Source organism: Empidonax traillii, unplaced genomic scaffold (genome assembly GCF_003031625.1).
Source record: "Empidonax traillii isolate 1590-97213 ecotype Southwest subspecies unplaced genomic scaffold, ASM303162v1 scaffold31:size1920502, whole genome shotgun sequence".
NCBI classification, from domain to species: Eukaryota; Metazoa; Chordata; class Aves; order Passeriformes; family Tyrannidae; genus Empidonax; species Empidonax traillii.
Window position 1 is genome coordinate 1,475,517 of NW_020955224.1, and position 16,010 is coordinate 1,491,526.

The following is a 16,010-nucleotide window of genomic DNA, read 5'->3' on the forward strand; positions in this document are numbered from 1 at the left end:
TAATGTTATTGTTAATGTTAAACGAAGTTCCTGTGGCTCCAACCAGGACTGCACAGACACCTGAGCACCCAGTCTTCATCTTTTTACTAAAGTTCTTTTGACTGTAAAAGGATGTTACATTTAGGCCAACAAGACTTAAGCTTTTTAGGCTCTAACTGGAAGCTTAAGCTAACTTAATCAGGAAAATGTTACTGTAACTTCCTAAGTATTTAAGCCAGATCTGAAGACTTTTCCAATAGAAACTCCAATATGCAAATTCAAAAATGTATAATCTCCATTCTGCAAACACGATTCAAAAGGATTTCCTATCTACCTGTAGCAACGCAGAGGTATAATTATACTACTCTAATTAAATATTGATGAAAATCCATTTAGGTAGGCTCTCTTGCTGAGAGCATGGGTGCATAAACATACCTGTCTGCATTGGTATAGTTACAACACTGTACTCCCCTGCATAAATAAAAACTATGTAAGTGCAAATTAAACCAAACAAACATAAAACCCCAATCCTATACAGATGGACAAAAGCACAATTGCTGCATCAGCTACACCAAATCAGATTTCCAAGCCTGCAGAGATGTGCAAGAGAAATCACTAAGAATAACTATTTGACAGTCACCTGTAACAGTCCACCTTATAGTCCAAGAATTAAAAACTCCATCCACATCATGAAAGAGCCAGAAATTGATCTTCAGGAATACAACCATATTGTACAGAGCTCCTAGTGCTTTGAATGGAAAGTTACTATTTCCATGAGTTACCAGTTATTATTATTGCAACATTGCAGACTACCATTTGCAAAAGCAACATGATTTCTAAATGTAAAGAATTGACGTTATTAATTTTGACAAAACCGCTAAAAAACCTCAGCAGCTGCAAAATTCTGTTGTGAACACAATGTTTCCAGAAGGATGATTTGACAAGCATCTATTGACAGATTTCTACAGCTGCTATGAAACAGGCTTTTAAAAATAATTTCATCCAACTGCAAGGTGGAACAGTTTTACTGGCTAATAACAGGATTCTGGTCACAGATTTCACTTGCTCACCACAGACACTGAAATATGTTCCCCAGTCATCCTGAAACTGAGATATCAACCCTCTCCTTCAATAGAGAGATGTCAACCTTCTCCTTCAGGAGAGAGACAAATGCCCCACTGATTCCCCAAATAGAGTTCAAAGATTACCTGCGCTTGTATCACAACTTTATACCCACTCACTATCTTCCAGTCTAGACCAGCTGAAATCCAGCCAGACAAAAATCATCTGTAGACAAATAAACTGCATTTTGTTACAAGAAGGAAGACAAGCAGCAAGCTGTGCAGGAGGGATGATGCTAATATAGCTGTACAGAGTCTGTTTCTAAATAGGCTAATAGTTTTGCTCCCTGCAGCTAAAACACATTTCAAAACAGACCTCAAGCGGAGGAGGAATTTTTAAGGTAAGTCCAGACTGCCATGCTTCCTTCCCTCCCCAAAGGATTTCATCATTTTGTTGTCATGATTCTTTTTCCTTTTTTTTTTTTTTTTTAAACCTTACATTACTGCATTCAGTTCAGGGGAACAGTTCAGGAAGTATTCTGTGAATCGAACACACCCCAAAAGTCATCCCTCTGTGGGACACAAAGAGTTGCTACGAACACTAAGAAAAACCACCACATTTTCAGTTAGCACCAAAAACAGTGAATACATCACGTTGTTCTGAACAGAAAAAGGGTTGCATGTACATACAGATGCATTACTTAAGTTTAATTACATTGAGTGTGGTAGAAACAATTCTTCTACCTCAATTAAAAAAATCATGTCTTCTTTCTCTCAGAAGAGAACCTGAACCGTCCGGTTACTAATTTTTTTGAAACATGGATAACATGGTACATGCTGGTACCATGTTACCATGCATAAATATACGTTTCACTGATGGCATTTCAGAGGCAAGAGACCAACTCTAATTTTTCTGTTTTAAAACTTCGTACAATGTGAGACCATCCCATTTAGTAGGATATCTGGAGACTCTGTGGGTCAATGATGAACCTGATGTCAGGGTCTGAATCAAAGACAGCAGGTATGAAGTTGACACTCCCAAGTGCTTGCATGGATGCCCTTCTCCTTCTACCAATAAAATCTTACAGAGGATTTGACAGTGTTTCTCACCAGCTCCAAAGGCACAAAATCTCTGTGCCTCCGTAGGCTGGGGGAATACAGGTTGCATCTCTGCCTCAGTAGGGAACTGACTGTAAATCTCCCACACTCCCTGTACTTTTGCTACAAGCTTTCCGCCAATATTCTCTTCCTGCATATGGCCTCCTCCTCCTACATGCAATTGAGTATTTTATGTGGATTCTTTATAAAACAAACAGCTTTTTCCACTTAGATAACAAGCCAAAACTTTGGAAACATTTCAGTATCTAACCACTTCTGATTTCTTCGGTTCAGCAACCAAAACCCCAAGACCAGATACTCACAGAGCACCAAGGACAACAAACTGACATGCCATTATCAAGAATGCTGTCACTTGTTAGGCACTAACTTGATCTGACAGTCAGGACTTGAAAAGCAAACAATCTGCTACAGTGAGGATTCCTGGTCACAGCCACACGTTCAGCAAGCTAAGAAAGGGCATCACAGAATCACAGAATGGGTCAGGTTGGAAGGGACCACAGTGGATCATCCAGTCCAACTTCCCTGCTCAAGCAGGGCCATCCCAGAGCACATGGTACACGATTGTTCCAGATGGTTCTTGAACATCCCCAGTGAGGGAGACTCCACAGCCTCTCTGGACAACTTGTTCCAGTGCTCAGTCACACGCAAAGTTCTTCCTCATAATCAGGTGGAACTTCCTGTGCATCAGTTTCTGCCCATTGCCTCTTGTCCTACTACTTGGCACCACCAAGTAGAGCCTGGCTCCATCTTTGTGGCACACTCCCTTTAGATACCCACAGATATTGGTAAGGTCCTCTCTCAGTCATCTCTTTTTGAGGCTGAACAGGCCCAGCCTTTCCTGATAAGAAAGATGCTCCAGTCCCTTGATCAAAGCAAAGGTTAAGCAAAGGTCATCCTAGCAAAGGTCATGCAGACTCTTGCACCAGCTTTTTCTTCTGAAAAGGATGCAAATAAAGACCACATCTGCAGATAAACTGAACAAGCATTTCAAGATAATGAACAAGTTAGGGCAGAACTTCATCCCTAGTCTTGATCTCTTCAATGGGCCAAAAGGAAATTATGGGAGTTTGGATCCAAGCTTTACAGCTGAGGTGTTGAACTCAGATTTGTGGCTCTGATCCAGGGAATATCTAGTGCAAATGAACTGGTTTGCAGATCTCTTAAGCAAGGGGAGATGAAAGCAGCATTATTTTCTATCCATGCCGAGGAGAGGCTGGAGAACTCTGCTTCCAGCACAAGAGAGAGCACTGCTGTGCCCTTGCTTCTCTTTGTAGTAAACTCCACATCAACTAAGAAAACACGACGAGAAATGAAACAACTAAGACGTATTTCTCACTACCTCTGTATCACAGATGCATTGTCACAGATTTGTACATCTCCTACTTGTGTAGTTCTTCACTATCCAGCATTTTCCACACCAAATCAGAGACAGGCTAGACATGGATTGCTGAAAGAGGTGGGCCAGGTGCAGAAGGCAGGAGGAAGGGTGGTAGTCTGGTCACATTGGACCAATAGCAGCTTAGTTCTGGATTGAAGCAATATATAAGTGGTTACCTATAGGTGTGTGAGGGTTTATTCTTCTGTCCTTGTTTTTCCTCAAAATTGCAAATTATTTCTAATTTATCCCAGCATAAATCAGTGTGCTCCCATACAATGTTTCTACTTGTCTTTTTATTCTCATCAAAATTACAGTTTGGGGGATATGCAAGGAGAAAGACACAGATGCAATAAAGCCACAAAGTTCCATCTTCATAAATTATTCTCAAAACGAACTGAAGCATTTTTTCTATTACTTAGCAGCACCAAGCTGATAATGCCAAAACTTGGAATAAACAGGATGTTCCTGCAGAATAAATTCAGGGAAAGGGTAGTAAACAAAGGGGAAAATGTACCAGAATAGGTACAACTAGAAAAAATATTTGCTCCAAAGAAGAAGGTAAGACAATGAGATCAAAAGAGAAGATTTTTTTTTTTCAGTATCAATAAGATAAAAGTCATGGATGAGAGCCTGGCCAGCTGGCTAGTGCTGTCTGTAAGCAGGTATCCAATCTTAGCACCACCCCACAACTTGTTCTTTTCTGGAGCTTTCAAAGATTCCTACATATTGCTACAAGTTATTATTTTGACATTTTTAATTTCTGCTATGCTGATACATGCTTGGGAGAAGCATTACATTCCTTTTCCACACACACTCCTTACATTTCCCCACAGGTTTCACATTGCTGCTGCTTATGTTCTCCATTCCTACCAGCAGTGATTTAGGCACATTCACCAAAATCCAGGAAACACATAAGGGAATCTAGGTTCTGTCACTAAAAAAATCTGTTCAAGCATGTCGCATATTACACCATACCCACACAGAAGACTCACTACTCAGGTTGTCCAAAAATGTCCATCACTTGAATTAACCATACCTCCTTGATTCAGCCTTTTCTGTTCAAATAATTGCCTCTCAAATGAGAATGCCGTGTTCTCAATCTTTTCTCTTGTTAGTCCCCTACTTGTACATAGCTTTTCTTCCTCTTATTTCCTCTTTCCTTCACATCTTTCTCCCTGAAGTCCCATAGTCCCATTTCCCCGCTTCCCACACCATTTTTATTCCCCATTACCCACTCAACAGCAGTCCTACCAATGCTGTCTCAGAAAGAAGCCCACAGCAGACAGAAATTCTGCTGAATCTGTGCTTCCCGCCTCCCAGTGGCACAGCAGAAGCCCAGCTAGACCAGCAAGAGGCAGGACAAAGGAACAGGGGCTCTTCTAATACAGGACACATCAGGCAGGGATGACCAGATTCAAGATCTTCCCGAGTTTTCTTTCCCTAAAAAGAGGCCAGGCAGAACTTGAAGGAAGTTACTCTAAGACACACACACACATACACAAAACAGGTGTGTTTGCAGGGCTAAGGCAAGGTGAAGCAATACAGCAGCAATGCAGCTGTGGCTGCAGAATGAGGGCAAGGGGAAGGGACACAGAAGCCCGAAAAAACAACCAAAAAAATGGAGAATAAAATAACAGCAGCCCAAAAAGCATCCTCATCTGCTTAGCTAGGTTCTTATGAAACCCCTTACTTTAATTACAGGAGCATGACTAAGGCTAAGGATACATTTCAGCATAGCTCCAAACAGGCCTGCCACTTAGATGATCAGCAAATCAATTCTCTAAAGCATCTGGTAATAGTGTTTATATAACACTGAGGGAAGAACAACTCTGAAGCACATTCAATCAAACTGATTTCAGTGGAGCCTTCATTATGTTTACTTATAAATGCCCATTCTGTGAATGCATAAAGCAGTTTCCACTTAGATAGTGATACAATGTGAACTATTTAGCCCAAACTCATAATGCTAAAAAATAATAAGGTGACAGAAGATTGACTAAACAATTAAACACTTGAAATCATGACTCACACACAGCATGAAGATGGCTGGCATTTAAATACACTAAAAAAATCAAATGTCATTCTATTAAAAAAATGGTGCTTGTATCAACAATGCCTGGCGCTTGCATGCTGCCTGTTATGAGATAATTGCAAGGACTATAAGTCATTAATTCTCATCATTTTACTGTAGGTCGCCTAAATATTTTAAGCTTCAATTCCTCCAGCAAAGTAGCTAGACTTCCAGATGTATCTAAAAAAACCCCAACCTATCTTTGACAGCTAAAAGCATAAAAATACAAAAGGACCCAAAACCAATCCATAGATTTTTCATGACCTACTGCATTGATGAGAGAGTTGCAAGCAGTGTACTATGGAACAACTCAATGATGGCATTATTTCTTCATCTCCCTTATGTTCTGCTTCATGTGTTCACATTATCAAACCTGGAGCTGCAAGTTCAGCACTCCTGCAGTATCTTGCTGAGAAAACCTACTTCCATTGAAAATGTTTTGTGATTTTAATGTAACTTTTCACAATGACATTCCTAAAATAAATCCCTGCTTTATAATATTACCTTTTCAATGGGAAGGGGAGAAAAATGCTTTGTCCTGCTTTCACAAAGTGCATTGACGTTCCTCTGAATTTAAAACTACCCTCTGTCCGTTTGAAGCCATTGCCCCTTGTCCTGTCACTACATGCCCTTGCAAAAAGTCCCTCTCCGTCACTTGTGGGCTGCCTTCAGGTACTGGAAGGTGCTATAAGGTCTCACTGGAGCCTTCTCTTCTCCAGGCAGAACAACACCAATTCTCTCAGCCTGTCTTCATAGGAGGGGTGCTCCTGCCCTCTAAGCATCTTCATGGAACTCCTCTGGACCCATTCCAAGAGGTTCACACTCTTCTTATGTCAGGGATACCAGGGCTGAATGCAGCACTCCAGATGGGGTCTCACCAGAGCAGAGTAGAGGGGGAGAATCACCACCCTTAACCTGCTGGTCACAGTCCTCTTGGTGCAGCCCACGGTACATGTGGGTTTCTGGGCTGCAAGTGCACATTGCTGGGTTATGCTGAGCTTCTCATGTACCAACACCCCCGAGTCCTTCTCCCCAGACCTGCCCTCAATCCATCCTCTGCCCAGCCTGTATCTGTGCTTGGGATTACCCCGACCCAGGCGCAGGACCTTGCACTTGGCCTTGTTGAACTTCATGAGGTTCACACAGGACCACCTCTCAAATTGTCAAGATCCCTCTGGATGGTATCCCTTCCCTCCAGCATGTCCACCACACCACACAGCTTGGTGTCATTAAACCTGCTGAGGATGCACTCGATCCTACTGTCCCTGTCACCGACAGGGATGTTAAACAGCGTCAGTCCCAATACCAGCCCCAGAGGAACACCACTTGTCACTGGTCTCCACCTGGACATCAAGCTGTTGATTACAACTCTTGGAGTGAAACCATCCAGCTCATTCCTTACCCACTGAATGGTCCATCCATCAAATCCATGTCTCTCCAGTTCAGAGACAAGGATGTGCTGTGGGACAGTGTCAAGTCAAATGCTTTGCAAAAGTCCAGGTAGATGATATCTGTTGCTGTTCCCTCATCCATGAATGCTGTAGCCCTGTCAAAGGAGGCCACCAAATCTCTCAGGCATGATTTGGCCTTAGTAAAGCCATGTTGCCTGTCACCAATAACTTTTGTATTTTCCATGTGCCTGAACATAGCTTAAGGAGGATTTGCTCCCTGCTGTTGCATTCATATTCCTGGGGTGTGTTCCACAGAAGTCAGCACAAGGCCTTTCTCAGGGACATGCACCAAGAGGACAAGACATTAAAAGTCACAAATTGCAACACAGAAATTCCAGCTGTATATAAGAAAACAGTGTTCAGAGTGGAAGGAGTAAAGTACTGGAACAAGTTCCCAGAGAGGTTGTTGACTCAATCAGAAAATGGGTCAGGGTGGAAGGGACCACAGTGGGTCATCTGGTCCAACCTCCCTGCTCAAGCAGGGCCAGGATTGTGTCCAGACAGTTCTGGAATATCCCCAGTGAGGGAGGCTACACAATCTCTCTGGGCAACCTGTCACTTGCACAATAAAAAACTTCATATTCAGGTGGAACTTCCTGTGCATCAGATTCTGCCTTTTGCCTCTTGGTTGGCACCACTGAGCAGAGCCTGACTCCATCCTCTTGACACCCTCCCTTTAGATACTTATGGACATTGATGAGGTCCTCTCTCAGTCATGTCTTTTCAAGGCTGAACAGGCCCAGCTCCCTCAGCCTTTCCTCATAAAGTAGTTGCTCCAGTCCCTTAAACATCTTTGTTGCCTTGCACTGGACCTGCTCCAGGAGCTCCATGTCTCCTTGTACTGAGGAGCCCAGAACTGGACACAGCACTCCAGATGCGCCTCACTAAGGCTCAGAAGAGGGGCAGAATCATCTCCCTCAACCTGCTGGCAACGCCCTTCCAAATGCAGCCTAGGATATCATTGGCCTTCTTGTCCACAAGGGTACACTGCTGGCTCATGGACAACTTGTCCACCAGAAACCCCGGGTCCTTCTCCACGGAGCTGCTTTCCAGCAGGTCGGCCCCCAGCTTGTGCTGGTGCCTGGGGTTATTCCTCCCCAGGCACAGGATTCTGCACTTGCCTTTGTCAAATGTCAAACAGTTCCTCTCTGCCCATCTCTCCAACCTGTCAAAGGACCTTCTGAAGGGCTGCACAGCCCTCTGGGGTATCGGCCACTCCTCCACCTTGGTGTTGTCAGCGAACTTGCTGAGGTGGCCTGGCCCCTTCATCCAAGTTATCCATGAATAAGTTAAAGAATACTGGGCCCAGAATTGAACCCTGGGGGATACCACTAGTGGCAGGCCTCCAGCTAGACCCTCTGCCTCTGATTACAACCCTCTAGGATCTGCTGTTCATCCAGTTCCAAATCTGCCTCACTGTTCATGCATCCAATCCACTCTCTCTGAGCTTGCCTCTGAGGATATTGTGACAGACAGTACTGAAAGCCTTGCTGAAATCCAGGTAGACAATATGTACCGCTCTCCCCTTGTCCATCCACGTGGTGTTTTCATCCCTCCACCCACGGAGAGTTCATAAGTGACCTGGACAAGACCCTGACCAACCTGGCCTAACTTTGAAATTAGGCCTGCTTTGAAGAAGACATCTGGGAGGTGATTTCTTAGAACTCTTCCAATCAAAATTATTCTATGAACACTTTATTATTTCTTTTAACAGGAACCGGATATTTCTGATGTTGCAATTATTATCAAGGAACACAAAACCCATTCTGTTAATAAAATTGCATCTTGCTCTCTGCACAGCATCACGGTCACAAATTGAATTTTTTAAATGGAAATGTCCAACTGTGAAACACTGGAAGTTGACCCAGTAAATCAAACAGTATTTGACATTTTTCTGCTTTTACCTCATCAGCTGACTCTGCCCCGTGACTTTAAGTGACTCTTTTCAAAGTGGAAATAATAATAATTCTTACCTATTTTATGTGGGAGACATACTTTGTTTCCACAGAAAGTGGGAGTGTTTTCCAAACTACCACTTTCAGAAGCATAAGTCTCTCAGTATCCCCAGCTTACAACTTTAACGAGACCTAGTTCCACTGCCTGGTAGAGTCACCTTCAGCTGTCAGCAGCAACAGTGCTTATAAATGAACAGCATGTCACAGGCACTGAGGATGAGGAACAGGTCAAAGAGATGTCTGTTATCTGCATGGAAAACATTCTTACTATCTGCTGAGCTTCTTACTCTTTCTGAAAAATATTTTGCTAAAAGGATATTATGTTGGGGAGGGGGAAATTCACTAAGCCAGAGGGCTGAGGGTTGAATTCAATGTTTTAAGTGTGATTTAATGTAGTACGTGGTGGCTGAATAAACAAATATGTGTAACGAGCTATAAATTCATGCCTCAGACTCAATCTAAGAGTTGTACTCATGGTCTAATAAAATATGACAGCTATATTGCCTTGCTTATTAACAAGCACAGCAGTTTTTAAAAAGCACTAGAAATACATTATTTACCAATTTGGATATAAAATCCCTTTAGTAAGTAGATTTTCCAACTAATCCTAAGATGAAAAAAAAAAAAAACAGATAGGTGACAAGCAAATAACATTTAAATAGCTCTCTGCACATATTGTGGGAAGCACAAGACTCCACAGAATAATTTATTTTACACAGATAATGGAGTCATTGTGACTTGTGAAGCATCTGGAATTACAGCCAGTGGCAAACACACATAATTTAAAACCTTTCTCCAAATAAATCTCATCACAACAGTTCAAGCATACACAGAGATCCACTTAATCTTTCCACAGCATTTAAGTCTATGTTAGAGCCCAAAGACTTCTATGATCTTTTTAATTATTATTTAAGCATGACAAGGTAACTAAACTGAAATATACTTCTTTTCTAATATATAAGAGACAGTTTGCTCCACAGTCTGTGCTGCCTGGCCTAATATCTGTCTGTCAGCATTAATGAGACAAACTTCTGAAAGAAAAGTTGTAAGGGAACTGTCAAGCTATGTTATAGCCAGACCAATCTGGTTGTACTCTGTTTTTAAAAAGAGTGGAAATATCAGACTCATTCCTTAAACTGTCATGACTGTAAAACCTTCAGGGACAATGTGCTTAGCTGCTTAGGGAAGAAAATACATCTTCAAGAAACTTGTATAGCATACAGCAACAGCATTTGTGCTCCCATTCATCAAAGCTTCATCTAATTTTATTTTTAAGCTCGTAATTATCCAACACTCTCAGATAATTGCATTAATGACTCATTAAAGAACAGTACTGAACTTCAGTACCTGAAAGAAAATTCAAGCTTGACCACAAGCCTGTAAGGAAATTACTTTCTTTTCATGACACGCTCTAAAGCATTGCAAAGAAGTTAAATTGACACTAGGAGCCCTTTGTGGAGAGAAGCACAGGTTCAAGGGAGCTCATAGATCTCTGCTGGTTTCAGGTAAGGCAGGGATCTATCCTCCAAATGTAAGTCACAGAAACAGTAAGACACACAGAATATTGATAGACCAGCACACAGTTTGTGACCAAAGCATTTTGCTCAACTGAATTTATTATCAATCCAAGCTTTAAAGAATCTTCTTGTGTACTTTTTAATGTATCTTCAAAATTAGGCTACGTGTTTCATGAGGTTGCCAAAGTAAATTAGATAACGAATATTCACCAAATTCCACATGTAACTTGGAGAGCTTTAGAATTTTTTACCTAGGCTGTTGAATCTTAAGTACTAATAAAATACAGTCCACATCACCAGGACAGTACAGTGAAAAATAACAGAAGTGGCAACATATTATATGTAAATAGCACCTTCTGTCAAAAGGCAAAGACATTTTAGGAATAGATGTTAAATGAAGTGACACTTTAGTTCCATTACTCACACTTAGCAAATGAGAAAAACAGGCACAGATAATTCAAGCTGTCTGAGAAACGTAATACACAAAGCCATTAGCAGAAACAACACAATATAGATTCCAAGGGCTTCTTTCCCTGGTGTTTGCAAAAAAAAAAAAAAAAAAGGAGATGCTTTGACTTAAAACTACAAGTCAATTTTAGCCTGTTCAGTATACCTGTGAACTTGCACCTGTTAAGTGAAGCCAAAGGCATATTAAGGTAGTTTATCAGGATTAATACTATCATCACACTTCAAAAGAGAAATAAGGCAGGGAGGGGCATATAACAGAAAAGCTCCATGCTCTGCTGCTTTATTCTTCTTACACTTGGCTCAAGTAACTGCCATCAACTTCAGCTCACATAACTCTGGTCGTGCCAAAGAGCTGCTCCTGGATTCATCTGAGTTCACAATCATATCAAAATACTCCAAAAAGCATTCAATATGGTACAGCTTCTCAGGCTGGCACCATCAATTTTTTCACTGGCATGATACTCCTACTTTCTGGCAATGCTTAAGGAGCGCTGGTTATGAAGCAGTTGCACACGCAAAGATATGCCTGTATGACTCAAAAAAGAGAGAGCCCACCACAGAAATTCTTCTCTTTTAAAACAGCGAAGTTCTTGGTATTTATGACTTGTTTTGCTCTGGTATTATCTTTCCTTTAAGTAACAAATTTTAAAGCAAGTATTTTCATCTTAAAATATCACAAAAAGGGAAGGACTCAGATGACTCCAAACCAATATGTTTTTTACAAAATAATAGTGCAATGGGACTTCACACAAGCATGCCACATTTTAAGTCAGGAAAAATAAGCCATAATTTGGTCAGCTTTAGTTAACTTCACTTCAGACACAACTTAGTGGAGCTACACTAGAAATTATTGCGGTATGTCAAAGCTTGTTGGGACTTCAAACAGACTTGACACAGCTCAGTTAGATGTTAACAGGAGGATAAATCTTAGTTCAAGAGAGTTTAGGAATGGAGTAAAACCGATCAGTAAAAAGCTATATATAAATAAGAACAAGCCCTGTGGTCAGCAAAGCATAGTGTCTGTGATGGTGAGTAAGAAGACCATACGCTCTGTTCCTGAGTTTACAACAAGATCAGATGAGGATATCAAATCATGTAGTTAATAAACCAAATTCTGCTGTTAGTTGTATCACATAAAAATATGCTCACATATGTACCACACCAAAATATGCTCAGCTGCATCAGTCCATTTGAGACGACACCTTGGCCAAAACACATTTCAGTGTCACTGCAGCTGGTAAAACAGAGCACTACTGCAACTGTGTTTCCACAGCAAGAGCCATGTATTTATACTCAAATCAAGAAACCAAGCAGAAAGGTCACCATCCTCTACTAAATTCTCTGGCACTTTTCCACAAAAGTGTTATGAAAACATCCCCTTCTACATGATGTTTCTAACATTATGACATTACAGCTTGAGGTCTTGTAGTCACCTCCATGCTTAAGCAATTCCTGTACCACAGGGAATCATGCTGGTACTGTGTAGTACATGGAGATATATCTTCATTTCTTTTCTTTCATTTAATATGTATGAGTAAAATTCCAGCAAGAATACATTAAGATAATTCTTGTGCAGCGTTTAAACAAATGTTTCTGATAGTATTTAATTTGGTTTGGGAGTTTTTTCGTGGTTTTTTATTATGACAGACACCACTGGGTACCTATACAAGATCACTCAGAGGCAGGAAAAAATTATTACATGTTCCAGATGTCTGAAGGATTTTGTGTATTTTATTTACAATTCCTTTAAAATGTTCTGATCAGCTTCATTTTGTCTGCTCTCGAAGAGTAGAGTACAGGAATGTATGGAGTCTTTAACTTCTTAGAAGAAAGGCATAAGAAAAGCACAGTGTCCAAAAAAAAAGATTCCCATTTTACTCTCTTGTTTTGGTTTTATAGTTTTTATTGAACCTATTAGATCAATATTAATGAAAATTGTAATTCATCTGGCTTGCCAGCAGAAAGAAAATGAAATTTTACTTGTTCCACTGTTAATTCATTCCAGATAACTGCCCAAACCTCAGTCAGCTTCAGGTCAGAACAATATCAAGCCCAAATGCTTTTTCTTATCCTTTAAAATAATTTACAAAACATAAGTTCTTATTAAGTCTTAGAACCTCAGAAATCTTTGAAAGTGATGGGATGCTCAGAATAATCAGCAGCTTATTCTTAGCAACCAAAAAACCAAAAAGCATTTTAACAGGAAAATTTAATTACTGAAATCCGCCACTGCCCTTAGGAGGACCTATTTACAACAAATTTACTGTCCCTTACAAGTATATTGCAGTGAAAAAAAAAAAAAATCAAGCCACAAGGAAAGAGTAGGAGCTTTGTTTCTTGGGAAGATTTTTACAATTCAGATATTTTAGATAAAAGAAACTCCTATGACTGAATATGCAACTTACACAAGAAACCACACTACAACAATTCTTATAGAAAGGATAATAAATCTTATCTGTGGATAACATACATGCTTAAAAGTTTATTCTGCCAGGGTGTTGAACCTGTTATTCCATGACCTTCCTTCTCAAACCATGTACTTTAATAGAACTATTATCTATTTACAATAAATTATGATACCAGTTCTTGCACTATGACAATAGAACAGCATTTACAGCCATTTTCAATTTCAATTCCTCAACAATTTTTCAATAGATGTAAGAAACATGCTGCATAAACTTAAGCATATCGAGAAAAGGTTTTATTTCCAAGTTGCCTTACAGAGCTCCAGTACTAAGAGATTGCTCTTCATGAGTTTATAGACTGAAAGTTGAAAAATTGTTTCACTAGGAGTAAATTTGCAGTAACTACACTCACTTATGGAAGAATAATTTGCCAGATTCGCTTGAAGTACTCTGTATCTTCAGACAACAACTTCAGTCCAGAAAAAAGAGAACACAATAACAGACTTCAAATATATAAAACAATTATTAAAATTGTTGCAACAATGAAAACGTTTTAATTCCTAGCTAGAGATTCAGAGCAGAACACACTATTAACTCTAAAACCTTTGAAGAAGCTGAGCACTTTTGGGAATCTTAAGATTTGTGGAAGAGGAGGAAAGAAAACATGAGTAATCATTCAAATTGTACTACTCCTACTCCTTTGTTTCAGAGTAATGCAGTAGCTGACTGCTAGAAATCCTTTTCAGCCTTGCAGTACTTGACATCCCTACAATACTCGGCATCATCATCACACTTTTATGATTTCATTAATAAGAAAAAAAACTTGTAACTGCCCCATTAAGAGTACAAAATAATTAAATGTCAAGGCATTCTCACGACAGAAGAACCTGTTTCATAGTGCTAATACAACTAAGCTAGCTTTACTCTCATTTCAATAAAAATATATTCTGCACCTCCCTTGCTTGTTAGTAAAGGAGGATTTTTATTTTATCTTACTCCATCAGGTAGCTGCAGATACATTCATGAGACTTGCTCTATTTTTCAGCTTATCCTGTTCCATCCTGAATGTCTATGACATGGAGTTATGTAGCACACATGCAGCGCAAATCATTCCAAAAAATTATGTATAAGAATAATTTCACTACTGAGGAAATAAAGACCTTATGCCTACCACAGCCACCCAGTGTACAGTAAGGAGTGAGCACCAACGCTTTCCAGGGAAATTAATGAAGGTGGACTCCAATATCCAACTCATGCATTAGAAGGATGAGAGAGTTTCACATTCAACCCCGACTTTTTAAGAACTTATTAATGTAGTAATTACTGAAAGAAAAGCAACCTTACTGCTGCATCAGGTATGGGGCGGTTTCTCCTTCGAAACGCTCTATTCGCAGGCAAGAAAAGCAGATGTTCTAACCTGGAAGACCTCACGTCTGAGCACAGCCGGTGCCGGAGCCACGAGCATCCCTAACTCAGCCCTCAGCGCAGGGCTGGGGCAGCGCTCAGCCTTCGAGCGCTTCCCGGGAGCGGGGACCAAGCTGTCACAGACAGCGGTGCGGCCACCGGTTTTTACGCTTATACAAATGTACTAACCACCGTCACCCACGCAGAGGTGTCACGGCGCGGTCCGCCCGTCCTGGCACCGGGGCCACAGGCGGGGGAAACGCGGGACGCGCCCGCTCCCACCGCGGGACGCATCTCCCCGGGCGAGGGGCTGCTCGCCTCAGTCCCAGCCCCAGCCCGTCCAGCCGCCCCGCTCCCCTCGCGGCACGACCCTCCACACGGAGGGCTGGATCCCGCTTCAACCGGAGGGAGGGGGGATGCGGGGCAGGGGTACTCACGTGCCAGATGGCGAAGAAGATGAGGGCGGCGCAGAGCACCAGCGACAGCATGTAGCAGAAGGCGGCGAAGGTGAAGGCCATGGCGAGGAGAGCCCTCCGCGCCCCCCTTCACCTTCACTTCACCGGGAGAGAGGCGACCCCCGAGCCGCCGGCGCGGCCCCCGAGCCGCCGGCGCGGCGCAGTGCCCGGGCAGCACCGCACACGCCGCGGGGCCGGGCGAGCTCCGCGACCCCCGCAGCCGCTGCCGCTCCACCCAGCCCGCCCCGACCCCCGCAACGCCCCGCGCCTGGGACGCCCCGCCCGGCCCCTCCGCCGCGCTCCAGCCCCGCTGAGGAGCCGCGGTGGGCGGCCCCGAGGGGCGGGTCCCCTTCGTGTGGGTGCGGCGGGTAGGGGGTCGGTGGGGCGGGGGTTTCGGCGGTGCGGGGCTGGCGAGGGATTCCTGCTACCACTCGAGCAGCGGCTGCTGCCAACGCCGCGTGTTTCTGACTGAAATCCTGTCACGACAGCGTGAGAGGAAGGAGCGTAGGCTGGGATCAGTTCAGGCCAAATACTGAGAAGATAATTATATGCCTAAACTTGAAGTGCTTTGGTGGTGGTGGGGGGGGGTTGTTAATTATTGTTTTTCCTTTCACGATCAGGTAAATCCGATGAACGCACCCCAGGTCCGTGGGGAGGCCAGCGCTGGAGCGTCCATTCTCTTTTGGAGAAGGGACAGGAACCCAGCCCAAGACCTCATGAACCGCTGCAGAGTAGCTCGGCAAAGTG

General features: G+C 42.3%; 1 protein-coding gene across 1 annotated transcript in view; it reads right to left on the minus strand.

Annotated features, from left to right (window-relative positions):
- CNIH3 (cornichon family AMPA receptor auxiliary protein 3) overlaps positions 1 to 15,377 on the minus strand; it is a 45,404-nt gene extending 30,027 nt beyond the window's left edge. The window contains exon 1 of the mRNA XM_027911432.1: positions 15,246 to 15,377. Coding sequence (XP_027767233.1) covers positions 15,246 to 15,326 — 81 coding nt within the window. The 5' untranslated portion in view covers positions 15,327 to 15,377. The remainder of the gene's footprint in view (positions 1 to 15,245) is intronic.
- Positions 15,378 to 16,010: the final 633 nt, after the last annotated feature.